The following is a 25,104-nucleotide window of genomic DNA, read 5'->3' as shown; positions in this document are numbered from 1 at the left end:
CCTGGCCTGGCTCGGGAGAAGCCTTCGGGCCTCGTGCTGCCCAGCCCTCCTTCCCATTGACCTTCCTATGCCCTTTTATGCCCCAAGAGGTTCCTAAGCTCCTTGAGGGCAGGGCCTGGGAGTCACACATCTCCTAAAGAAATGGAGAAGGCAGTCACTCTCCCCAGCTTACAGCCCACATCAAGCCTCCAGGCTCTGGGGGCCCGGCTCCGTGCCCACTCTGCCCCTGACAGGTCAGCCTTCCCCTCTCAGACTCTATTCCCTCCCTCTTCAGGCCGCAGAAACAGTCACCAGACCCCAGAGGTTTTTCCTGGGGATTACATGAGATGACCTGGGCGTCTGTTGCATTCTTGAGCGAGGGGCTGGGAAGCAACACACAGGGCCTGGAGTTTGGGTTTTTCTCACCCTTCAGCTGCTGCAACATGACTGATTTACATAACATTTGCATAAAAACAGCGGGAACTTTTTCTTTAATAATTTTTCTTAAAAACTCCAGTTCCTGTTCTCCAGGGGCATCCGCTTCTTTGTCCAGTCTCCTCCCCCTCCTGCGCCCACAGCTCTCCAGATTTGGGGGTGGTGTCATCAATCCAATTTATTGATTACGTCCTCAGTGAGGTGGAGGAAGGAAGGGCCATGTCCTCCCACTGCAGACCTTTGATCATCTTGACAGCTTCGGCTCTCTCCTGTCCCCTCAGCTCTGCCTTGGTTTCCCCACTGAGAAGGGGGACCTTCTGCTGTACTATGTGCCCTGAAACTAATACCCAAGAGGAGGCCAGAAATCTGCAGGGAGCTTCCCACCTCCGTGCAGGGCACAGGCAGGGACAGAGAGATCATTATGATTAGGACAAGGAGGGCAAGCTAGAGCAGGGGCAGGACAGACCAAAAGTCCTTTATCACAGAGGAGGGAACCATACTGTGGAGGGAAAATAAATAGAGGGGCCCAGGGCAGCAGAGTCTAGGTCCGCTGGGGGGCACACTGACTGTAGGAGCAGCGGGCGAGTGGGAGCCCCGGCACAGCGGCTCCAGGCCCCTCACTCGCCTCAGCCACTGAGGAAGAGACGCTTGTAGGCCTTGTTCATCTGCTCCAAGAAGATGAAAGTGAGGACAGTGTGGGGACCCAGGCGGGCATAGTATGGTGTAAAGCCCTTCCACAGACTGAAGAAGCCCTCGTAGCGGACGACCTTCACCAGCACATCCTAGACAGCCAGGCAGGCACAGCACTGAGGCTGGGACCTGGCCTCTGGGACCCTCTTCCTCTTACCCAGCTATCCCCCACCCCCACTCCCAGGACATCCAATCCGGCAGCCCAAGACCCTAGCCCTGCTTCCTCACCAGCCCGTTCTTGTATTCTGGCTTCCCGTCAATCATTCGCATGTTCTGGATCCTGAAGGAGAGGAGGCAGGGGCATGAGAGACATAAGGAGGGCTCTCCCGTCCTTCTCCAGGCCCAGGTCTGCATACTCACCGGGTCTTGGCAATGTCCACAGGCATAGAGGCAGCAGTGGTGACCAGGCCGCTGATCATGCTGGCACAGAAGTGGCACAGGATGTTGTCAGAGAAGTAGCCTGGAGGAGGCGGAGCAGGGGGTGGCAGTCAGCTCAGAGCTGGCCCAGGCTAGGCTGGGAGCTGAGGGCCCAGCTCTGGGTCTCACCTGAGTCCAGTAAAAACTGCTTGGACTGGGAGTAGGAGGCGAGCTGGGCGGCATTGACGACGACGGCCCGAGCCATGGTAGGGATGCAGCCCTGGGGTGGGGGGGATGGAGAAGTCAGAAATGCCCAAGACCTGACCCCACATCCCCAGTCTCCAGCCCCTTCACTCACCCTCCATAGTGTAGGAACGCCCTCTTCCCGGGTAATTCGAATCAGGGCATTAAACACGTTTTTGTAGCCACGGCGCTGGTCAGCTGGAAGCCTGGTGGGAAGGTAGGGAGAGGCCAAGTTTGGGATAGACCACCCTGCCCCCACAGGAGCAAAGAAAGGGAGGCCAGAATGCTGTGAACAGGTGAATGTTGTGCTCTAAATCTAGAATAAGAAATCAGTTCTTTCATTCTAGATTCCAGGGAATGGGGCTGGGGCAGGCTCAGACCTGGAACTCACCGGCCATCAGCTGTCATGCGGATAAGAGCCACCTCAGCTGGTGTTCCCACAAAGGCACCAGTTGCACCTGCAGTCATGCCAATCAGGGCCTTCAGCAGAAAGCCAGGGGGTGTACCATCAGCCCCAGTCAGGCGCTCAAATAGCACGGTATAGATACCAAGGCGAGTAGTGGTATAGGTGGCCTGGCGCAGCAGGCCAGCTGACAGCCTGGGAAGTGAAGGAGTCAATGCATCAAGCCGAAGTCTAGAGCTGTCAACCCACACCCTACCCCCATCCTTTGGCCCCAGTACCCGGTGTAGATGCCCCTCAGCCCTTCTGCCCTCAGAATGCTGGTGAGGGCATGGAAGCTGGTTTTGTACTCTCGTGTCTTGGCTCCTTCCCCACTCAGCTGCATCCGGTTCTTCACCAGGTCCAGGGGCTGCACAAAAACTGTAGCTCCCATCCTGGGGGAAGACAGGGGTGGAGTCAAGAGCTAGGTGTCCCAGATCTACCAAAGCCCCCTGGAGCCCAGCAACAAGAGATCACAAAGGGCAGGGCCTGCCATGCGATTGACTACATGTTCAGGAGGCTGCTGGGCATGTGTACAAGAGTCTCTGCGTGTACCAAGAGCAATGGGTCTGAAAAGTCCAGCGGTCCAGTAGAGGCCATGCAATGAAAGTGTTCCATACAGCTCCCAGGATGTCAAGCAGTGACCCAGAGATTGCATGCAGTCCGACCCAAGGAGGAGAGGTGGGCATTCATGACCTGGGACTCCACGTAGTCCAGCAGGAGCCATGCAATGACCTGAAACCTCAAACAGCCCCGCAGAGCCAAGCAATGGGTTGGAAAACTCTGGTGGCCCGGTGGGGGCCGTGTATGCAGCCCAGAAGGGGCCCTGCGATGGGTGAAAAGATCCTAGCAGCCTATCAAGGACCTCGTAATACGATGGGGACAGCAATGACCCCGTGTCACCTCGGTTCACTGCAACACACCCAAAGAACAGGGCCCGGTTCCTGGCACCCGTCCCTGAATCCTCCTGTCCCATCCCTGGGGCCTGAGCTTACCCGGCCAGGCCCCCAAACAGGAACTTGACGGACTTAGGGGAGGTACGGGGCTTCCCGTTCACCCCACTAGCCCCGGGACTCGCCGTCGCCGCCATCGCCACTCAATGGCCCTCAGCTCCCGGACCCGTGCGCGCGCGGCCCCGCTCGCGCCCAAGGTGACACCGCGCGCGCAACAGAGGAGAGGGCGCGCGCGCACGCCCCGGCGCTCAGGTCCAGCGCCAGCTGGAAGTTGGCGCAGGCGCAGGCGCGAGCGCAAAGGCGTCCGGGAGTAAGGCGGAGCTGAAGGAGGAGCTTCAAGAATGGGTGAGGGGATGGGGTGCAGCATAGGCGCAATTTTTATCGAATTGGAGTCGCGGGAAAATAGAGAGGAGGGTATTTGAAGATCTCGCGAGATCGAGTGAGTTAGACTGGCCAGAGTTAGGCGGTCTCTCGCGATAGATACAGGAAGCTGTCAGCAGGTGGGAGGGAGTGTGGTGAGGACTCTCGCGAGAGTTGAAGGTACGGCGGCGGCGGCGGCCAGAGAGAGGAGGAGAGGTTTGTAAACCGGGCAGCTGAGGGATCCCGGGTACTAGCGGAGAAGCGGCTGAGTCGTCTTCTGGGGCCTCGGTGCTCCTTTCATCTCCACAGGCACTCCCTCCACCTCTAACCCTTCTTTTAATCGGCCTTTTAGGACCGGAAGTCCTTCGTCTTGAGCGTCCATTGCTGGAAGCGGCCTGACTTTCTTTGCCGGAAATCCTCTTCCAGGGGATGGAAAGACGGCCCACCTGGCCGGAAGTCCCACCTTCTTGAGCTCCCCCACCCTTCCAGAAGTTTTTCTGTCACCTGTGCTTGCCTCCGTTCCCCTTCCTCGTATTATTCCTGTACCAGAAAGGGGTATTTTTGGTGTCTCCCTCCCAGCTCCATTAAACGGGTTGGCTGTCTCACTCCCCGAGTCGGGGGTCCTTCCCCGCGCCCCCATGTAGCTGGGAAGTGGGACCTGGGGGTGGTTGGACCCCTGGGATCCTGAAGGAGGGCAAGAGAGGGCGCAGAACTCCGTTTCTGCTCCTGTTATCGGGACGCGGCCTCCTCCGCCTCTCCCCTCCCGCTGCCATGCACCCTGCGGCCTTCCCGCTTCCTGTGGTTGTGGCCACTGTGCTGTGGGGAGCAGCCCCCACCCGGGGGCTCATTCGAGCGGTGAGTCTGAGGGGACGTTAGGGGAAGGGCGCTGAAGGGAGAGCTTGCAGGCTGAAGGGCAAACATGGACTATTTTTGTCCGCAGATCTCGGACCACAATGCCAGCATGGACTTTGCAGACCTCCCAGCTCTCTTTGGGGCTGCCTTGAGCCAGGAGGGACTTCAGGTGATTTTCTTCCCTCTTTCCTGTTTCCCTGAATTCTCTCTGCTGGGTAGGGGTTGAGGAGCCTTTCTTGGGGGAAGCCGGAGGTAGGAAGAGAGTCAAGTTAGGAACTAAGTGCAAGAACACATCTAGTGTGGTGGAATCCAGAATCTGGAGGGAGAATACAAAGTCTCCTCTTAGAACTCTGAGCCTTAGAAGGGAGACTGAAAGTGGACTAAGATAAAAGGCAGGACGAGTGGTGCATATCAATAGGGTCTCTAGAGCCAGTTACTGGTTTTATGACCTTGGACAAATTATCTCTCAACCTTAGTTTGTTTTACTGTAAAATGGGATAATAATAGAAATTATCACATGTATTATTGTGAGAATTAGATAAGCAATTTTGTAGTTTTTCACAAAGACTGCCACATAGCAAGAACTCAGTTGGGCCATAGATGTCAGTATAGTTGTTTGTGAAATGGGTAATTGGAAAATTAAAGGGAGGTGTTAAAAAAATTCAACTGAGTAAATTTCAAAGCTCTTACTGGCTTTTATTTAATGACCCATGAATCAGGCAGCATTCCACCTAGCAGATAGAAAGGATCTCTGAAGAACTATACAAAATGAAAGACTTATAGCCAGAAGGGGGTGGGGCAAGGAAGTTATACTAGCAAAGATTTGATTGTCTTTGCTAGTGGCAAAGATTTCCTTTCTTTAGGGGACTGCAGGGGTCTACCAGGCAGATTACCTCACTAGTGCTGACCAAGTAATTCCAGATAGAGTGGTTTAAGATTCCATTCCTGGGGGAGGCTAAAATTATAATGAAGTATTGAGTTGGGTGACATGGGGGTCACAAATAACTCCATTTGGGTTTGGTCTTGTGTTTTTTTTAAACAGGGGAATATGTTCCCTAAGACTATGTATTAGAGCAGGGAATGTGAAACAACTTGAGAAAGTGACATGGATGAATGGAGAATTGAATTACAATCAGTGGGAACCTGGAAGGCACAATAATTAGCTAGGAGTGTGGAGTATATATCAGCTCATCTGGGAAAGGGAGAGGGATGATGGGAGGGTCTGGTAAAGGGATGTTGTTTGATGTGATTGCATCTTCAGGAGGCTAAGAGAAGAGGTAGACGTCTGACTGGTGGGATGCTCGGACCCCAGTGGGCTCAGACCCCACTGACCTGTGGGGGCCACTGTGCTTGGTGGGACCTGTGGGGAGCAGCACCTAGGGAGATGAAATCCAGCTGTTGTTTGCTTCTCTTCTTCAGGGCTTCCTTGTGGAGGCTCACCCAGACAATGCCTGCAGCCCCATTGCCCCACCACCCCCAGCCCCGGTCAACGGGTCAGTCTTTATTGCACTGCTTCGAAGATTCGACTGCAACTTTGACCTCAAGGTTGCTGAATGTGGAGTGGGAGCTGGGAGGCTGAGGGTAAAAAAGGCACCAGGAATGAAAGGTGGCAAGGCCCATGATGGCTCCTTATCTGCCTTGTCTCCCTAGGTCCTAAATGCTCAGAAGGCTGGGTATGGTGCAGCTGTGGTACACAATGTGAATTCCAATGAACTTCTGAATATGGTGTGGAATAGTGGTAAGGTTGGAGGATCTGGACAGCTGGGTTTTCAGTAGAGCTTAGACTGAGAGGTGGCGGGAGGGCTGAAGCCTTAGGGAAAAGAAATCGGTCCTTTAGGTGGAATGGGGCAAGAAAGCCAAATGCCAGGGTTACCAAGGATTCGTATGGAAGGTTGGGTCCCCAGTGTAATGCCCTAATCCCTGCAGAGGAAATCCAGCAGCAGATCTGGATCCCGTCTGTGTTTATTGGGGAGAGAAGCTCCGAGTACCTGCGTGCCCTCTTTGTCTACGAGAAGGGGTAGGACGTGTCCCTCCTTCCCACTCTTCCCTCAGCACTTCCATGCCACCCTGGAGTCCGAGCCCATGCCCCAACCATTCAGCCTCAGGCCCATCACGCTCTGCCTCTTGGTACTTGCTTCCCATCCCCTTCCCCCTCTGTGGGCCCTGTCCAGAGCCAGTTACTTTGTCCCTCTTCCTCTGTCCCTTTGCCTTTCCTGCCCCTCTGATATTCGTCTTCCTTTTCCCAGGGCTCGGGTGCTTCTGGTCCCAGACAATAGCTTCCCCTTGGGCTATTACCTCATCCCTTTCACAGGGATTGTGGGACTGCTGGTTTTGGCCATGGGAGCAGTGATGGTGAGTAGCTCAGGGACCAAGATGGGAAGAGCTGAGGCCTTTAAAGCCACACTGGCTCTGGGGTTGCAAGATAGGGCTGGTTTGTACGGGATTGTCCAGATTTGTTCTCTAAGACTGACCCATCCACTCCCCCTTTCACCAGATAGTTCGTTGTATCCAGCACAGGAAACGGCTCCAGAGGAATCGACTGACCAAAGAGCAACTGAAACAGATTCCTACACATGATTATCAGAAGGGTGAGGAGGGTGGAGGAGAGAAGGCCTTTCCCACTATTTCCCTGGTTCTGAAGGAGTTGGAGCCCAGGAGAAGAGGCAGAGATGGCAGGGAGGTGTCAGCTTGAGATGCCACCTCTGCTCCTCTTTTTACGCATACATACAATGAGGACAGGACAGGATTAGAGCAGGAAACGGAAAGCAAAAATGATTAAATGTAGTAGTTGCGGGGGGCGGGGGGAGATGGAGGACCTTGCTCATAAGAGAGAAGGTGGAGAAAGCAGAAAAATGGAAGGCGTGGGGAAGATTCCTCCAGAGAAGGCAGACACAGGTAAGGAGGGGCTGGGTCTTAGGCGCTGGAGCCTCCAGTGCCCATATAAGGCTATGGCAGAAGCCCTGCCCCGTTTCTGCTCCTCCCACCCTCTCTCTCTCCAGCCGCACACCTCCCCCCAAAAAACCCACTTCCCTTCTTACCTGTTTCTCTTTACTTGTTCTAACCCCGGATTCCTCATGTTCTACCCTGCTCCAGTCTCAGCTCTTCCACTGGCTCTGTAGAACCAGAGAAAATAACTTTTGCAGGGCTTAGCTCCACCACAGGCCTCCCAGAGTGAGTTCTTGTGGGCCCTGGTCCAGGATGGCTCAGTAAAAGAACTTTCTTCTTTCACCAGGAGACCAGTATGATGTGTGTGCCATCTGTCTGGATGAATATGAGGATGGGGACAAGCTGAGGGTGCTCCCCTGCGCTCACGGTGAGGCCCTCACTTCCTGTGCCCGTGCCCCCACCCCCCGGCAGGCAGCACGCGCTTCACCTCATTCCTCTTGGCAGCTTATCACATCCGCTGTGTGGACCCCTGGCTCACTCAGACCCGGAAGACCTGCCCCATCTGCAAGCAGCCTGTTCATCGGGGTCCTGGGGATGAGGAGCAGGAGGAAGAAACCCAGGGGCAAGAGGGTGATGAGGAAGGGGAGCCTAGGGACCACCCTGCTTCCGAACGTACCCCACTTCTGGGCTCCACCCCCACCCCTCCCACCTCCTTTGGCTCTCTAGCCCCAGCTCCCCTCGTTCTTCCTGGGTCTTCCACAGATCCCTCACCCTCTACCTCTGCAGCTGCCATCCTGGTCTAGTAGTCCCCTTTCCCCTCTCCCCTCCACCTCTGATGACCTATTTGCACAGCTCCTCTTCCTCTCTACTGTCTTCTACATTGAGGGATAGGAGACGAGGAATAGGAGTCGTTTCCACCCCAGGTTTCTCCCTTACCCAACTCTATCCTCTTGAAGGGGTTGGGGGTACAAAGGGATGGGGTTTTCATTTATTGGGTTAATAAAATTGTTTTTGTGGACTAAGGGTGAGATCATTCTCACACAGGTAAACTTCTTATCCTTTTGGGGCATTGTCCCTTTCTGCCATACATGGGCAAGGGAGTGCTGGGAGGCTAACCTGTAGTCTACAGGGCAGCCCCAATAGGCATCTGTTGTGACTCCGAGAGGGGGAGCCCCACCCACATGTGAGGATGACTCAACTGGCCTCTGCCTTGCCCGCAGGCCTGGACCCATTCTCTTGGTCTGGATGGCTCTATCCCATTATCCACCAATTCAGTTAGCACATTGAGGACCTAGGTAGGGCTGGCCCACCTGGCCAGGTAGGCCGGAAGCAGGTGTTTAATCCTGGACATGAAAGCAAGCTCAAAATCCTAGACTTTGTAGTGCCTCAACCCTTCTGCTGCTTCTGACCCCAAGCCAGGATGAAGGAGGCAGATCACAGTGGCTGTCCTCCATCCTGACACCCAGGCTAAAACCACACAGCACCTTGTCAGTATAATCTTTTTTATTCAGGAAAAAAAACCAAAAAAAGTTTTCCAACCACACACAGGAGGGGTATGGGTTGGGGGAAGGGTGTCTGTCCATCCAGCCCAGGCCCCCAGCCCATGTGGTTTTGGCAGCAATAAGGGGTGTGGGGTAATGGCCCAAAAAATAAAAATGGTGTATGTGTGTGTGGGAAGGAGAGGGGTGCAAAAGCAGTGGGGAGTGACAGACGAGGTCAGTACTGGGAACGCCGCAGGTGGCAGGCCATTTCATGACATTTCTTGTTGATCGTACCACCGTGGATACCTTCTTTGCCCATCAGCAGGACTAGCGCTGGAGGAAAGAGAAAGGAGGCTAGGACCCAGGTGTCACAATCCCACCCCCGGCCAGCTGTTCAGCAGCTGTCCAGGCCTGGGGGCTGTAACCCAACCTCATCTCTCCCACCCCCACCCCCCCCACACAGGCAGGCTGTCAGTCACCCTGAAACAATAGGGCTTTTCAAAAGAGGAAAATCAAGCTTAAAGGCTGGAAAGGAACACAGTAAAATTTAGGGATCAAAGGCTTGTGGACAGTTGACCTCGTGTTCAGGCTAGAAATGGCTGTGGATGAGTCTGCCACCTCCGTTTTAAGAAAAGAGCTCAAAACACAAGAGCTAAGTTCTGGCTTATGACTAACAGTCTACCTCCTCCAAGAAAATAAGTTTCTCATCTGAAAAGGCTCAAGACAAAAAGGAACTTAAGAGGTAATACAGTTCAACTTCTTTACATTGTAAAATGAGGAACTGAGAACTGAAGGGACAATCCAATGTCCCAGCTTCCAGCAGGCTGGGAGTAGAAACTGGTCTGGTCCCTTCATACTGGGTGATCCACACAGAAGAACCCAAAAAATTAATAGAAGGAAGTACATTAGAGATTTTGGAACTAGAGAAAGGGTAAGACTCAAACTCACTCTTGGAAGTCAGGGTGACAGTGATATTGAAGGTGGGGGCTCCGGAGGTGCTCTTGGTACGAAGATCCATGGTAAATTCCCCTTCCTGCATCAGTGAGTCCCGGATCACAGAACATTTCTGGCCCCCAAGCGTTAGCCCATTCACGAAAAAACTTGACCGGTCTTTGCCAACCAGGGTACCAACCTCAGCTGGCTGGAAGGGGAATCAAGCACCCATCAAGTTAGTCAGTACACCAAGGTTCCCACCTTCTTCTCCAAGGACCCACCTGCCTTCCATTTCTCCGGGAAGCTAAACCCCCTGGGGGGGAGATGTGTATGTTATCTGCTTTGTACACACCCGTGAAATTTGAAAGACTCAGGACTGTTGGAAGTTAGTACACAAAAAGATCATGATCTTCAAACCTAGAGAACGGTAATAAGAAGGGACAACATGTTCCTCTGGAAACTTAGATGTCGTTTAATAGGGAAAGCAAACCCAGGAAATAAAGGGGGCCAAAAAGCAGTTAAGAGAATGGAGTGGGGAGCCTTTGGATGCTCAGAACTCCTTCAGGAAAAGCAGAAGCGAAGAGGGGAAGGGAGGGGGCGGGCAAAGCAGGCGAACCAACTTTGCCCTTATTTGGTCAAAGGTTCTGCAGGAGTTGTTAGGGGCCCGGACGCCTGGGTCTCCAAGTAACCTAGAGTTTAGGTCCAGGTATTTATGCTCTAAGATGAGCAAGCAGATGCCTGGGGGCTTTCCGGGAAAGTTGAAAACTTTTGGAGGGGACCTGGGACTAGACCCGGCAAGCCAGCTCTCGGGTCCAGATACCCCAGGGAACGTATCTCCCCCTCCCCCTTAACACCCCAAATCCCCACATCCGGTCCCCTCCCGCCCGGAAATCCCCTTCCCCCCCATTTCGAACTTCCGCTCCCCCTCCCCACTTCCGGGCAGTGTGGACAGAGGAGGTGGTGATGGGGACAGCAGTAGTCGTCCCATATTCCTTCACTTATATACTGTCCTAGAACTTCTCACAAAGTTCCCCTGCTCCAGGCCCCGCCGAATGGCGGGAAGGGAGGGCGAGGGGACTTCCGGGGCTGGCCTCACAGGAATGTTGAGTCCAACGTGCCGACTTGGGGTTGGGGGAGGTCGTGTGGCGGCCTAGCCCTCTCTTACGGAGTTGGGAGGGGCAGGGAGCCCACGGAGGACGGGCATGGGACCCAGGCCATGCGACTGGGGCTACCTCCCCCATAAGGAGGAACAATGGTGGAGGGGGCGCGAGCTGGCGGCCGGAAGTAGAGCTAGGGGTCCAGGGGTCCCCAAGTCCCTTCTCAATCACAATCCCGAGCGGAAATTGCGGTGCGTGCCCGACCCACCCTGGAGGAGGCGGAAGTGGGCCGCCGCACCGGGCGGTGCGCCCCTCCCCGCCCTGTGTCCCGGATGTAACGCCCCGTCGCGGAAAGCGGAGCGGCGGGCTGGCTGGGCGCCGCCGCCCGGGGCGTAGGACTCAGGGGGCCACGGAGGGACCCGCTCACGTGCAGCCGCCATTCGCGCCACTTCCAGGGCAAGGACCGGGTCACGGCCTTTCGCTGCCCTCCCCAGACCGCGCCCGCCACCACCCAAGTCCCTCCCTCAGGGTGCAAGCCCGGCCAGTCTCCGCGCAGGCCTCGCAGTACCGTGATGTTGACGAAGGTCTTCCCGGGGACGGCGGCCCAGACGGAGGGCGAGTCCTTATAGCCCACGATGGCCGCGTCCTGACACACCCCGTCCGCCATGAGGTTTTCGATGTAGGCGTTCCAGCCGGCCATGGCGCTGCTACTGGGGTGCTCTCGGGGCTGCTGCTGGGGCCACGGGCTGGGCTCGGGCTGCCTCGGGCTGGCGGGCGGGGGAAGGCGGAGAGCTTGGGGCACGCGCTGCTGTCCGGACCGCGGCTCTGCTAGCAGTGCAGCAGCCCTCGCACCGCCACTTCCTGCTCCTCCCCACCCCCCTAGATTTTTATTTGCAAAGGGCGGTGGGGGCGGGGCCTGCTCCCCATTCCCTCCCTCCCTCTCTTCGCCTGCCCAGATAGCGAACTTTGCAAGTGCAATTTAAAAAATCCCTCCCCCTACTGCAAAATTTGCAGAGTTCGATGGAAAGCGACGCAAAAAGGATGGGGGGCGGGGGTGGGTTAGGGTTTAGGGCTCCCTCCACTTCGCATAGAATATCAGACTTTGGTGTACGGAGAGGGAGTGAGCCAGAGGGAGGAAGGAAAGTGAAAAGAGAATTAGCAAACTGCAAATTTAGCAAATTAAAGAGGATTCGGGTAACTCAGGGTTAAACGGAATGACTCCCCCTTCCCCCACCTCTGCCGGGGGGGGGCATGTTGGGGGAAAGGAACGGCGGGCGGCGGCGGCGCCTGCGCCCGCGCCTGCGCCCGGGCCGGGAGGGAAAGCGCGTGGCGCGGTTGGGGTTGGCGGCTGGCTTCGCGGGCGCACGCCCGGGCGCACCGGATTTGGACCCCCTGCGAAGGAAGGCCGGCCGGGGACGTGTCTCCCGCCGGGCGGAAGGGGCGGGGGCGAGGCGTGCGCATGGCCGCTTCTGCCCCCCCCCTTGATTTTATTTATTCAAGAAATAAGGGAGTAAAGGGAAATTTGACAAAATACCCCGGCCGTTTTCAGAGTTGAAGGCATCCACCAGGGACACTTCTGTCCCCAGCATCTACCCGGGCGGCACAAGTGGCACTGGCTGGAGCCCACCTCGACTCCAGGGGATTATCCCTCGCGCTGGATCAACTCCAGCCTCAGGCCTCACCTCCACGTCCCAGCTCCGCCCGTCCCCCGGTCAGCAGTTTGGGTCACCGGCCGTGCCCCTTGGCCCGTCTCTGCAGAGGTCACTGAGGGACCGTGGGGCGAGACGGGCGGGCTTATTTTTCAAGGCGGAAGAATACTAAGCGGTTTCAAGATTGCAACTTTTTCAAGAGGGGAAAGTCCCTTCTACGTTGGCCCGTTAAGGTTTTTCTTCTTTTTCAGTTAAACTTATGGTAAGAACTTGTGTGCGATTAGTTCACTCACCGCCCACCGGGAAGAGGGTGGGGCAGGACCCGGCGGCCTGCTTAGGTGAACTAGCCCTTGCTGGCCGCCCGGGCAGCTGAGGGGCTTGGCCACTTCCGGTCCCTCGGGGGAGGGGCACCTCCCGGGCGGGAAGGGGCTCCGCTCCTCTCCGGTCCTCGCCAGCGGACGCGGTGCCCTCGCGGCTACTCCGAACCCCAGGGGCATCCACGGTCCCCGAACCCGTGTTCCTCGACAGCCGCGGTGGCTGAGTCACTGGCCGGCTCGGGCGGGGCCGCATGCGGGCACGTGGCGGCGCTCCCCGCTCGCCGTCTCCTGACCCTTGGCCTGCCGCACCCCCTTCCCCAGGGTGGAAATCTCCGGAGAGGGAGCGGCCAGAGATAAGGGGGGGAGGGCGAGATGGAAGACCGGGGGTAGGGATCCTGAGGTGGGGGCTGGGAGACACACCGCGGGGCAGGCAGGGCAGGGAGGGGAGCTCGGGAGAGAGCCCGGGGCTGAGTCACTGGGCGCCGGCTGCTGCGGCGCCGGCGGGAAGGTCTTCCGAGTCGGGGGCGACGAGCAGGGAAGCCGATGCTCTTCGTTCGCCGGCCGGCCGACCGGAGCCCGGGCGTGCCCTCAGCTCCCGGCAGGGGCTGCAGCCAAAGTCGGGGCAGACCTCACTCCCGCCAGGCCCGCCGAGGCGGAGAGAGTCACCGAGTGCAGAGACCCACTTCCCTGCAATGCTGCTAGCCGACCACCCGACTGGCCCCCGGCGGTCAGACGCTCGGAAAGGGCCACCCCCTCCTCTCGTCCATTCATTTTCTTCACTTTTGATTCAGCATCATTCACTGATGGGCTGGGATCACGACCTGAAGCGCCCGCGGTTGGTGGGGAAAGGGCTCCTGACTGTCTCCACGCAGGGCAATAAGTGCTGTCCTAGCGCTATCAGTAGGGCGCCGCGCCAACTCTGAGGGCCTGTCTAAATTCGTCAGCCTGTCCCCTCCCCCACTGCCCTTGCGGGCCGAGAGAGGGTAGGATGGGGTGGAGCCGAGGGAGGCCGCAATAGGGACCCTGAGAGGTGAGACTCTCTCACCTTCTGAGTGGGGAGTTCAATTTTAGAGCTCAGAGCTTGCCCAGAACCCCCTGCCCCTGCCCCCATTGAGGACAGAGGCAGTCCCCCGCCCTCCAAGTGAGCTGAGCACGTGTGGATGTCGTTCCTGCAGCCCCTCTTCCAGGCCCCCTCCCCAGCCCTGCAGGACTCAGGTTACCCCTGGCCTTTCCTAAAGGGCAATAGTTCCTCTTTAACCTTTGCAAAAGAGGAATATAATCCTGGGGAGAGGAGAAACACCCCCGCCCCATTCTGAAGCCCCTCCCCTGTTTCTCCCCAGGAGTGGAATTAAAAATAAGGACTTTTATTGGGGAACAGAGAGAAAGGAGGGGGTAGTCATTGATCTTTTGGGAAGGAGGCAGGTGTCTAGGGCCAAAGGCTTCTGTTTTAGGCTATAGTGGGCACTTGGCTGCCAGCCGGGCTGGAGGGGGAAGCTGGAGAGGGTGAGAGGCGGGGCTGGCTGGGGTACAGGGTGGCTGGAGGATAAATGCCCAGCCTGAGAGGGGGTGAGCTGACACTGTCCCAGCTGCCACCTAGACTCGGAGCCCAGCGAAGAAATCCCAGGTCTGGTGAATCTTTCAGCCCCGGGGGATAGGGGTGGTAAAAGGTGAGGGTGGTGCCGCTTGGAGAAGGGGGGCGGGGAATAGCATTCTTTTCCTTCTGGGACTGGGGGTGCTTGAGAAGCCTGGAGGGGTTGGAGCAAGCAGGATGGGGGTGCCCAAGGACAGGGAAACAAATGAGACTGTGAAGAGAGGCAGGCAGAGACGATGGAGAAGCGTGGTTAGAGTTGGAGCCAGGTGGGGGAATCTGGGGCCCCTGAGGATTTGGTGAAGGCTGAGGAGCAGGAAAATGAGGTAGACTAACAGGAGAGCATCCGAGGGCTAGGAATCCGTGGAGAATAGAGTACTTGGCCAGAGGGTGGAGGGAGAAGGCAGAAGTGCATCTTTGCAGGAGGTGGGGTTGAGCAAGTAGTGGTTTTAAGAGAGGCCTCCAGGGCTTCCCTGGTGGCGCAGTGGTTGAGAGTCCGCCTGCTGATGCAGGGGACACGGGTTCATGCCCCAGTCTGGGAAGATCCCCACATGCCACGGAGCGGCTGGGCCCGTGAGCCATGGCCGCCCATCCTGCGCGTCCGGAGCCTGTGCTCCGCAATGGGAGAGGCCACAACAGAGAGAGGCCCGCATACCGCAAAAAAAAAAAAAAGAGAGGCCTCCAGATTCTTAAGACGGGAGAGTGGAATAGGAGCTGTTCTGAGTGGGGGAGGGGCTGCGCCTGCCACTTTGGTCTGTGACCTTTTTGTGGGATATTTTTAGCTCCAGCACCTGCCTTCTTGGGGCGGGAAGACTCTTAAAAGGGCAAGGGATTTCGGGTTCCTTAAGGGGTCACCGTCCGCACTCACTCACACTTCTCGCCCTGCAGCCATGGCCATGCAGAAAATCTTTGCCCGAGAAATCCTGGACTCCAGAGGCAACCCCACAGTGGAGGTGGACCTGCACACGGCCAAGGGTAACACAGGCCCATTGAATGGGTTTACCTGGGAAGACCCCAGCTCCATCTGCCTTTGCCCTCCAACTCTATGCCACATCCACTCCTTTCTCTGGGATCCCCTCTCCCAGCCTGCTCCCCAGCAGGGAGCAGCGCAACTCCCTCTACACTGCCTCCTGCCCCTGGGCTCAGAGAGGAGACAATCAGTCCTTTGGGGGTGAATGGGACTGACTCTCTGTGATCTTCCAATTCCTCCCACCTCAGGCCGATTCCGAGCAGCTGTGCCCAGTGGAGCTTCCACAGGTATCTATGAAGCTCTGGAACTAAGAGATGGAGACAAATCTCGCTACCTGGGGAAAGGTGAGGAAAGACCAAGGGGGTGGTTTCAGGATGTGGTATGCGATGTTTGCACAGGGTAGAGGACGGGAACCCAAAGCTCTTGAGGAGCTGGGGGCCACGGGAAGAGACCTAATTGAGTAGAAGATCTGAACCCCCTGCTTCGGCCTCTAGGGGTCCTGAAGGCCGTGGAACACATCAATAAGACTCTAGGCCCCGCACTGCTGGAAAAGGCAAGTGGAGGACCCTCTCTCCCCATCACCTGCTACCTGGTCCCAGGCAGCTCAGGCTTGGCCAACCATCCCATCTGCTCCAAATACCTGCACTTCTCTTTCCTCCAGCACATACCCTGACTCCTGAGAAATCTAACCTCTGTTCTCCCCTCCTCAAACCTGCCCTTCCAGAAACTAAGCGTGGTGGATCAAGAAAAAGTTGACAAATTTATGATTGAGCTGGACGGGACAGAGAATAAGTGTGAGTGAAGGGCTAGGGACAGGGGACGGGATGGGCTGTGGGAGGGGCAGGGGAGAGACCGCAGACCGAGGTCTGGTTAGGATTATTTCTGTGTCTCGCATTTTGGGGCACACCGTAACTGGCTGGATTTGTATTCATCGCACAGGCATTTCCTGATGCCTGCCCTGTGCCAGGCTTGGGCCAGGCTGTGGACACAACCGTGAAGCCAACACATTCCCCTGGGCTGGGTGTTCCCAGAGCACCTCAGGCTGTTGGGGAGAGATCTGTTAACAAACTCAGTGCCCAGTGGTTTGGAGTTCTGGATTCCTTCTGGGGTGACCAGAAGGGACGTTCTAGGAGCTGACCCTAAACCCTGTGCGAGGGGCTTTCACTCTTTGTATTTGCTTCCTCCAGCCAAGTTTGGGGCCAATGCCATCCTGGGTGTGTCCCTGGCCGTGTGCAAGGCCGGAGCAGCTGAGAAGGGGGTCCCGCTCTACCGACACATTGCAGATCTCGCCGGGAACCCAGACCTGATCCTCCCGGTCCCTGTGAGTGCAGCTGCCCCGGCGCATCCCACAGTGACCCCACCCAGCAGGGAGAGCATAAGCAGCCCCTGGAAAGTCCACCTTTCAGACCCAGCTCCAAAGAAATGGTTTCCTGAAATGGAACCCCTCCTGCTGCAGTCCAGCCCTCCCCCTTTCTCACAATCCAAACCTTCCCTTTAACCTCTCTCTGCCTCTTTCCCTTGATGTAACCGGCTTCCTTCACATTGCAATCCCAGGCTCAGTAACTCCAATTCCTCCTTCTGCCCTGTGCCCCAACCCCAAATCAGATCGAGAGCTTCTTCATGGCAAAGATCTTGGCATTTTATTTTCGTATCTTCTTTAATACTTATCAAACCAAATTTGCTCTTTATGGAAATCCTTTGAATTTCATTGCAATAATAATGTTACCATTTATTGTTACTTACTAACTAGATTGTATAAGAGCCTGAGCTCTGGAGACAAGCTGCTGGGTTCGATGCTGGTTTTGTCCCTTTACTAGTTGTGTGATTTTAGGCAAGTTTATTTAATCTCTCTATGCCTCAGTTTCCTTATCTGTAAAGTGAGGGATAATAAATTGTACCTAGTTACAGGGTAGTTTTGAGAATGAAATTAGCCAATAAAATATATGTAAAGCACATAGAGCAGTGCCTGGCCTGTAGTAAGTGCCCTATCAGTGTTAGCTGCTACACCAGGCACAGGCTAAGAACTTTACATCCAGTTGCTCTAATTTAACACATAAGATTCTGCAGGCAAGCAGGTGGTGTCCCCATGTTATGGAAATGAGGAAAGAGTCTCTGAGGAGTAAAATTATTCATCCTAGACCATTCAGTAAGTAGGGGATCCAGGATTCCACATCGATGCCCAGGTCTAAGCACCCTCTCCCCATCTCAGGCCTTCAATGTGATCAACGGGGGCTCCCATGCTGGAAACAAGCTGGCCATGCAGGAGTTCATGATCCTGCCCGTGGGAGCCAGATCCTTCAGGGAAGCCATGCGCATCGGAGCCGAGGTCTACCACCACCTCAAGGGGGTCATCAAGGCCAAGTATGGGAAGGACGCCACCAATGTGGGTGATGAGGGCGGCTTTGCACCCAACATCCTGGAGAACAATGAAGGTCAGTGTGAGCACTCAGAGGGGCAGAACCCCTGGGTCCCCATGGAAACGGGGTGCACCAGAGCCTCAGGTCCTCTCTTTCCCTCCCCCAGCCCTGGAGCTGCTGAAGACCGCCATCCAGGCGGCTGGTTACCCCGACAAGGTGGTGATTGGCATGGACGTGGCAGCGTCTGAGTTCTATCGCCATGGGAAGTATAATCTCGACTTCAAGTCAGCTGATGACCCCGCACGGCACATCACTGGGGAGAAGCTGGGGGAGCTGTATAAGAGCTTCATCAAGAACTATCCTGGTGAGACCCTGGGTGTTCCATCACTCCTGCTTGAGTCTCCAGCAGCTGCCCTACATGCTGGCTTCGGCATCTCCACTGCCACCAACTCAGTCCTTCCAATCCTTAGCGCCATTGCAGTCTCCACCCAAACTCTTCTGACCTGTCACTCCTCTGTGAGGCCCTTCTGACCTTTAACCCGAATCTGCTCCCCTTTCCCACCAGTGGTCTCCATCGAGGACCCTTTTGACCAGGATGACTGGGCTACCTGGACCTCATTCCTCACGGGGGTCAGCATCCAGATCGTGGGGGACGACCTCACAGTCACCAACCCCAAGAGGATTGCCCAGGCCATTGAGAAGAAGGCCTGCAACTGCCTGCTGCTGAAGGTCAACCAGATCGGCTCAGTGACCGAATCCATCCAGGCGTGAGTGCCTCTGGCCCTGGGGCGTCACGGCCTCCCTCCACCCATACCCAGTCCAGCTACAGTATTGCCCACTAACTCCAAGTCTGACTTTCCCTTGGCTCCTGACCCACCCCACCCTTTCGACCTCAAAGCTTTGATTAACTCTTGACCTCACCCCAAGAGCTTTGCCATTGTTGCCTTGCCATGCCTCGTCCCCACCCCGACCCTATGACATCCCTGTCTCCCAGATTCTGCTTCTTCCCACCAGCATTCAGGAGCCCAAATTCAAGATCAAGAATCTCCCCTTCTCTCCTGCTTCCCAAAGAACTTAGTCACCACCCTCCCCTCAAATCTCCCACTCCCCAAAACAGAAGGGAAAAGCCCCACCTAGCCCCTGGCTTTCCCACTGAGGAGGTCCCACCGGACCTTATTGAGTGTCCTCTCCACCTAGCTGCAAACTGGCTCAGTCTAACGGCTGGGGGGTGATGGTGAGCCACCGCTCCGGGGAAACCGAGGACACATTCATCGCTGACCTCGTGGTTGGGCTCTGCACGGGACAGGTACTCGTGGTCCCCCCTCTGCCGACTGTCTGAGTTTTCTTGGGATCCCTGGCCTCCTGCCCTGGAGTTGAATGCCACCACAGGGTGCTCCCTCACGGCCAGGCCCAATCCCTCGTCCCTAGTCTCATGCAACTCCTGGAATTCCTCTTCCCTCTTCAGATCAAGACTGGTGCCCCCTGCCGCTCAGAGCGTCTGGCCAAATACAATCAGCTCATGAGGTACAGTGGGTGCAGTAGGCCTGGGTGTAAAGAGCTGAGGGCTCTTGGGTTGGAATATCACAGCCCTGACTTTGTCTGCCTTCCAGGATTGAGGAGGCTCTCGGGGACAAGGCTGTTTTTGCTGGACACAAGTTCCGTAACCCAAAGGCCAAGTGAGAAGCTGGAGGCCCCAGGATCCCACAGGACAGATCTAGGCCTTCAAGCCCTTCCCCCTGAAATAAACACTGGTGCCAACCAAGGCAGTGGCCTGCTCATTTGTGGGAGGGAGGGAGGAGACGCTGGTCTCTGGGCTGCATGAGACAGGACGTGGAGAAATAGGGGCAGGATGGGAAAACGGACATGGAACCTGCTGGGACAAGGAGGAAGTGAGGGACTGGCCAGAAAGTTGGGCTGGATCTAGAACCACACAGCTCACATTATGGAAGGAGGCTGGGGGAAGCAGGTGTATTATGTGAAATGAAGCTGAAGAGGAACTGGCAGAACACTGAACCAGCTCTGGAGAAGGGGAGCAGGGTGGGGGGCCAAGGCCTGACATCACCCTGAGGGGGCAGCGGGATCAGACCTGCCCATGAGTTGAAGTGCACGGTCTGCAGAGGGCACCGCAGTGTGAAGTCTGAGTGCTCATCCTTATGAAATCGAAGTGCTTGGTGAGGATGAGAGTGTAACCAGAGCAGCTACCATTTCCATGGAGCTTGTAGAATGTGAAACCATTCTAAATATTTGACATATACCAGCCTGTGTAATCTTTGAAACAGTCCTATCAGTTACATTATCCCCATTTTACTGGTGAGGAAACCGAGGCACAAAAAGGTAAAATACTTTAACCAAGGTAACAGTAACTGGCAGAGCCAGGATCCAAACCTAGGCCATTTGGCTGTGGTGACTGTGCTCTTAAAATACTATCTCTTATAAATTTCTACAAAAGTGCCAATATTTCACCATCTTTGGCCCACAAAAACAATCTTATACTGTTCAATCTATAATTGTTTCTCTTCCTCTCCAGGACCCACCTTTCTCTGTTCAAACAAACCAAGACATTGGGTCAAACAGTGTTTACTGAATGTAAAGTAACCCCAGCCCCATGGGGAAGAAAATTCCAGGGAGAACAGAGAATAATACAGATTAAATACCCACCTGTACATTCACGCACGCGTGCGCGCACACACACACACACACACACACACATCCAAGCTCCAACAGTGACAAATCAAACACCTGCTTCCCCCAGCCTGAGTGACAGCTGTTAGGAGGTGCTTCAGAGGTGGGGCTCCAGGATGGGTTCTAATAGCAGCAGCCTCGTCCCTCCCTGCCCTCTGCCCTGCCCCAGGGAGCTGGGGTGTCTAGGAGGTAGGTGGCAACTCTTCCCCGCTCTGCCGCAGACGCTTCTTGGCCCGGATCTCATTCATGGCCTCTTCAATAGAGCGTGTGTCCCTCTTGTTGGCCACAGGCACTGGGGGCAGAGGGGAGGGTGGGAGGGCCTAGGAGCCCTGTGCTTCGGCTTCCCTCCCCTCCCCCCATCCTGTGCTCCTCTCCCCTGCCCTCCCAGCCCCCACTGTGGCCTCACCACAGCCGTAGGTCTTGTTGGCCTGTAGCATGTGGGCCGCATCCTTGGCTGCCCCCTTCCCAATGAGGTGGCTGTACTTGTCCTTGTAGTCGCTGGCAGGGCTCACCACCACAGGTCCCTGCCGGGCTGCCTCCTCCTCCTGCCGCTGGGCCAGCTCCTAGGGGTGCCAAGGTGGGGCACCAGAGCTCAGGGCCTGACCCCAACCCCTCCCAGGTGGGGGGCTGCAGGACCCCAGGGACTGCCAAGCATAACTCACCTTCAGCCTCCGTTTCTCCTCTGCCTTCTGGGGGTCCCACTCCTCGCCACGACGGTAGGAGTCCAGCTCTTCATCTGAGGGTGCAAACTCCTGGGAAAGAAGGAGATGATGGGGTCAAGGTTCCACATACATGTTTCATCTCATTCCTCTCCCCCAGCGTGGGGCACAGGCTGAAAAGGAGAGAGGAGACAGCGGGGAACTCAGGCCTTTTACCTTTTTTTGGGGGGCAGTGCGGCGTGGCACACAGGATCTTAGTTCCCCGACCAGGGTCGAACCCGTGCCCCCTGCAGTGGAAGCTCAGAGTCCTAACCACTGGACCACCAGGGAGGTCCCCCTTTTACCTTTTTGAAGATCATGACATAGCGACATTCGTCATCTTCCCCAAAGGAGAAGGATGTCAGGCCAGCCACTTCCACCACATCGTGTCTGGGAAGGGGGAGCAAAGGGGAAAGACTATGTAGAGCCACGAAGGGGCCCAGCGCCCTCCTCTGGAGGGTTCTCCCGTCTGGCCCTTTCATGCCTCCTTGGCCACCCAGAGACACTCACAGTATGCTCCTCTCTATCTTGTTCATCGGCTGAAACTTTTTCTTGATCTGCCCACTGTCTTGGATGAAATCTGACACCTCTTTCTCCATCTTGGTAAAGGAAAAAGGGAAGAAGGTATGAGATGATGGCCCCACGCCAATATCCCTCTCCCCTGCCGGGCCAACAGGCCTTGGCCTCCCACGCCTTTCCCAGCCACCGTGCCACTGGCTTCCGGGTTTCACCTCTCTCAAGACAGTTTCCAAACAAACTGACTCTTCAACCTTCCAATTCTAACTTATTGGAAGTCCTTTCTGAGGCTGTCTTTGATCTCTCCAGTTGTTCTCACCCTTTTACGAAACTCCACTTTCTGCTGTTTCTCTTGCTCCTGTAGTTTCTTCAGGCGGGCTGCCTGCTCTGGGGGTGAGAAATGGCAGCATGAGGCCGAGGTGGAAGCATGGGTGGGGAGAGTTTGTAAGGCTTCAAAAGGGATCTCATTTCCACTGGGAGGGTATCAGGCTAGGAAGGTAGGATTACTGTTTATTTGCCAAGCATTTATTGATAGTTCCTCTATACCTGGCACTGTGCTAGGACCTGGAGTACAAAGAGGATTAAGACATAGGTTTGCCCTTTAGGAGCTCACAGTTTAGTGGGAGCACCAAAGATTAGAATCATGCTCAACCCTGTTTCCCAACCTACTGGGGAAACCAACTAACAAACATTTATTTAATGCCTGCGACATACCAAGAACTATAAAGCACTTGGGGAGGTAACGAGAACAAACCAAGCCCTGGTCTCAAGGAGCTTATCATCTCAGTGTCTGCATAGGGAAGGGGAAATTATTTAACTTCCTATATTGTGTAACACCCCCACTTCTTACTTCTACAGCCAAGATGAAGCTGAAATGGCCAGTCTGACACTCTTCTCCTTTGGGGGTGTAGCTGTCTGAGGTGAGCTGTAAAGGGAACTCCCTACCCTTGGGTCTCACTGTCCCCTCTTCTCTCTTCCGCCATTTCAAATTCTTTATATCCTTAAGGCCCACTTCTTCCACAGGATTGGAATTCCTTCAGCTGCACTGAACCTCTTCCCATTTTCTTAATCACTTCACGTCTTTGCACATGTTGTTCCTACTGCTTGAAATGCTCTTCCTCCTCTTGCAAACTTTGAGATCCACCATGAGTCAGAGTTACTCACTTCTTCCTCTGGGGCCCAAGCACATTCGGTTCAGACACCCACTACGGCATGTGCTGAGAGCTAACCGAGTGTGACTTTTGTCCTCCCTACCCCACTATGGGCTCCTAGAAGCTACAGACCCTGTTCATCTCCTGTCCAGTTACTCTCTGTGGCCCCAGGGCCCCGACAGCTCAGGAGCTCTCCTCTCTCCCACCCCAAGGGCTCTGACCATCAGCACACCCCATACTGGCCACTGACTGTTCTCGAACTGGCTTATGAGTCATCTCTCTGCATCTGAGGAGGTGGCATAAGACTATGGTTAAGAACGTAGCCTTAAAAGTCACACATGGGTTTGAAACCCCACCACTTAGTAACAGTGTAACGGCAGGCAACTGACTAAACTCTGAACTTCAGCTTCCTAGTCTGTCAACGGTCGCTGGTGAACCCACCTAGTCAGTCATGGTGTTAAATAATTCCCGTTCCCAGGTCCCATTATGCTCCCTCCTTCCTCAGAGCTTTCAAATCTCTGTCTGGAGCACTGTGCTCCCCTCTCACTTACTGACTTACCTATTCTTCACATCTCAGCCCACTGCAGACTAGGTTAGGACCCCTAGGTAGCCCCTCTCATAACAGTTATTTTTCTTTCAGAGCACTTATAAAGTTGGTTATTAAACTCCTGTGTGATCGTTTCATCAATGCGCATTTCATCGATGCTCCAGACTGTGGGCTCCTTGAGGGTACCCTGGCCCCTAGCAACCATTCAGTAAATATGGATGTTAGTACGATATTAAGCAGCTTGAGCCCTTTGAGCCCTTTGAAGGCACCCAGGCAGCCCTGGCCTCCCTCGGACGGGTGGGGAGCCGGTGTCCTCCCCAAGGTAGTCAGTCATTCTGTCAGACTCATTCACACTCCGCAAAGCGAGCAAGAGAGGCCTGTACCACCCGGCGGGCCGCGCCCTAAGCTTGCAGCCCAACTTGAGCCGCCTGCTGGGAAGTTACTCGGAGAACACAGGCGGGGAGACCATGGCCAATCGGACCGGGTAAGGGCATTCTCATCCCTCCAATCAACATTCACGACCCGCCCGGGGAGCTCGGAAATTTAAGGGGACAGATGAGAGAAAGGTTGGAGGGCGGCCCCAAGTAGGAGGGGCATAAGAGCGCCGAAAGGACCCAGTTAGAGGTGCTGAGGGTAGGGTGGGCTAGAGGAAGGTCGAACAAAACTTAATAGGTAGACCTTTAAGTTGAGGTGGCCAATAGGGGAGAAAGGACTGCGGATGGGTGTGTCCTGAATCCAATCGGAAGGGCACGAGGCTCAGGGACTCGCGCGCCAGGAGGTGGGCGGGGCCGAGCGGTCGAACTCAACCCCCCCTCCGATCCGAAGGCGGGCCGAGGAAAACCAAGGGGTTGGGTGGGGTTGAAGGCAGCCTACCAATCAGAGCACGCCACCGGCGGACAGGCGGGCCCATCGGCGAATTGAAAACAAGGACTGCGGAAGGCCAAGGTAGAGCGAGCCAGGGGCCTGGCGCTGGGCTTCAGGTAGCCAATCATCGTCCGCTAACAACAGCGGGCGGTTTGGCACCCCTTTTAGGGACTCGGGGGGTCTCTGAAGGGGCCCGTGAGGGGTCTTTCAAGGTTGAGAAGGCGGGGTCGTCCAAAAGGGTAGGAGTGCGGTCCTGAGAACCGGGCGAAGAAAGCCGGTTGTGAATTTGGGATCCTCACCTCGGGCCTTGCGCCGAGTCTCCTGGTCACCGAGGCTGGGTGGCTTCTCCATGGAGCTCAGGATGGAGCCCAGTAGGTCCGCCATCTTGGGAGTGACTGAGAGGGGGGCGGCGCGTCTTAAAGGGAAGGGCAAAATGCCTTTAAGGCCGGAAACACGTCGGAGGCGGAAAACCACGCACCCGCCCCGGCGCGGCTTAGATCCCTGCCCAGCGCGCCCGCAGCCTCCCGCCGGCCGAGGCCCCGCCCCCCGCAGACAGAGGCCGGAGGCTGGCTGGTGCAGCGATGTTTAATGGCAATTCGTAGAAACCAAGCCCATGCACAAGTAGAAAGTGCTCGTGGAGCCGGCAGGAGGCCCCCGCCGCGCCTGGAGCCACAAGCCCGGCCGTGCAGCCCTCCCTGCGGCGCCTTAAATAGATTCTTCACTATACTCTGTATGTTACATTATGTACAAGCCCCCTCCCCTCGGGGACGGGGCGGGACTCCGCAACGCGTTCCTATATACACCCCCCTTTGGCCCGGAGGTTGGTGGCCAGAGTCGGTCGGGGTGACTGGGGAAGACAGGGCCAGAAAGGGAGGAGACAGACGCAGACATGCGGAGTCGGGGTGGGGGCACGGTCAGCCCTGAAACACAAGGGGCGTGCGCGTAGCGAAGGCAGAGGTGGGACCGAGGCGGATACATTCAGAGACGCATCGAACAAATAAATAAGGCAAGTCAGGAAGGGGCCGAGGTGGGTACAGGCAGGGAGGGGGTTGTGGAGAAG

The 25,104-nt window shown here is 55.9% G+C and overlaps 5 protein-coding genes across 7 annotated transcripts; 2 read left to right on the top strand and 3 right to left on the bottom strand.

The window, feature by feature from the left end:
* Positions 1 to 441: 441 nt before the first annotated feature.
* SLC25A11 (solute carrier family 25 member 11) lies at positions 442 to 3,376 on the bottom strand. The gene is made up of 8 exons (XM_081218740.1): positions 3,139 to 3,376; positions 2,386 to 2,538; positions 2,096 to 2,302; positions 1,820 to 1,910; positions 1,651 to 1,741; positions 1,465 to 1,564; positions 1,333 to 1,384; positions 442 to 1,196 (listed from the first exon to the last, which is right to left on the bottom strand). The coding sequence occupies exons 1-8, from the start codon at positions 3,231 to 3,233 to the stop codon at positions 1,041 to 1,043; spliced, it is 945 nt and encodes a 314-aa protein (XP_081074866.1). The 5' UTR covers positions 3,234 to 3,376; the 3' UTR covers positions 442 to 1,040.
* Positions 3,377 to 3,574: 198 nt separating this feature from the next.
* RNF167 (ring finger protein 167) lies at positions 3,575 to 8,212 on the top strand. 2 transcript variants are annotated; one of them, XM_081218738.1, is made up of 10 exons: positions 3,575 to 3,672; positions 3,809 to 4,311; positions 4,397 to 4,477; positions 5,728 to 5,853; positions 5,959 to 6,046; positions 6,235 to 6,325; positions 6,555 to 6,660; positions 6,803 to 6,896; positions 7,541 to 7,621; positions 7,699 to 8,212. In XM_081218738.1, the coding sequence occupies exons 2-10, from the start codon at positions 4,228 to 4,230 to the stop codon at positions 7,995 to 7,997; spliced, it is 1,050 nt and encodes a 349-aa protein (XP_081074864.1). In that variant the 5' UTR covers positions 3,575 to 3,672; positions 3,809 to 4,227; the 3' UTR covers positions 7,998 to 8,212. The 2 variants fall into 2 exon arrangements, with proteins under 2 accessions (XP_081074864.1, XP_081074865.1); XM_081218739.1 differs by lacking the exon at positions 3,575 to 3,672 and having other exon boundaries at positions 4,108 to 4,311; positions 5,728 to 5,801.
* A 467-nt stretch (positions 8,213 to 8,679) lies between these two features.
* Positions 8,680 to 11,562, bottom strand: PFN1 (profilin 1). Its single transcript, XM_081218752.1, has 3 exons — positions 11,274 to 11,562; positions 9,624 to 9,816; positions 8,680 to 9,008 (listed from the first exon to the last, which is right to left on the bottom strand). The coding sequence occupies exons 1-3, from the start codon at positions 11,403 to 11,405 to the stop codon at positions 8,911 to 8,913; spliced, it is 423 nt and encodes a 140-aa protein (XP_081074878.1). The 5' UTR covers positions 11,406 to 11,562; the 3' UTR covers positions 8,680 to 8,910.
* A 126-nt stretch (positions 11,563 to 11,688) lies between these two features.
* ENO3 (enolase 3) lies at positions 11,689 to 19,348 on the top strand. Of its 2 annotated transcripts, none has more exons than XM_081218736.1 (12): positions 11,689 to 12,616; positions 15,148 to 15,234; positions 15,478 to 15,573; positions 15,724 to 15,782; positions 15,954 to 16,023; positions 16,417 to 16,550; positions 17,439 to 17,661; positions 17,753 to 17,950; positions 18,152 to 18,353; positions 18,784 to 18,892; positions 19,052 to 19,110; positions 19,197 to 19,348. In XM_081218736.1, exons 2-12 carry the CDS (start codon positions 15,150 to 15,152, stop codon positions 19,264 to 19,266), a joined length of 1,305 nt encoding a protein of 434 aa, XP_081074862.1. In that variant the 5' UTR covers positions 11,689 to 12,616; positions 15,148 to 15,149; the 3' UTR covers positions 19,267 to 19,348. The 2 variants fall into 2 exon arrangements, with proteins under 2 accessions (XP_081074862.1, XP_081074863.1); XM_081218737.1 differs by lacking the exon at positions 11,689 to 12,616 and adding an exon at positions 14,160 to 14,295.
* Positions 19,349 to 20,148: 800 nt separating this feature from the next.
* On the bottom strand, positions 20,149 to 25,056 carry SPAG7 (sperm associated antigen 7). The gene is made up of 7 exons (XM_081218751.1): positions 24,344 to 25,056; positions 21,802 to 21,869; positions 21,477 to 21,565; positions 21,272 to 21,356; positions 20,931 to 21,020; positions 20,675 to 20,831; positions 20,149 to 20,560 (listed from the first exon to the last, which is right to left on the bottom strand). Exons 1-7 carry the CDS (start codon positions 24,426 to 24,428, stop codon positions 20,451 to 20,453), a joined length of 684 nt encoding a protein of 227 aa, XP_081074877.1. The 5' UTR covers positions 24,429 to 25,056; the 3' UTR covers positions 20,149 to 20,450.
* Between the last annotated feature and the right edge of the window lie 48 nt (positions 25,057 to 25,104).

This window comes from Mesoplodon bidens, assembly GCF_964165515.1.
Source record: "Mesoplodon bidens genome assembly, chromosome: 19".
Lineage (NCBI taxonomy): Eukaryota > Metazoa > Chordata > Mammalia > Artiodactyla > Ziphiidae > Mesoplodon > Mesoplodon bidens.
Note: the sequence above shows the minus strand (reverse complement) of the source record. Positions and strands in the feature narration are given on the sequence as shown.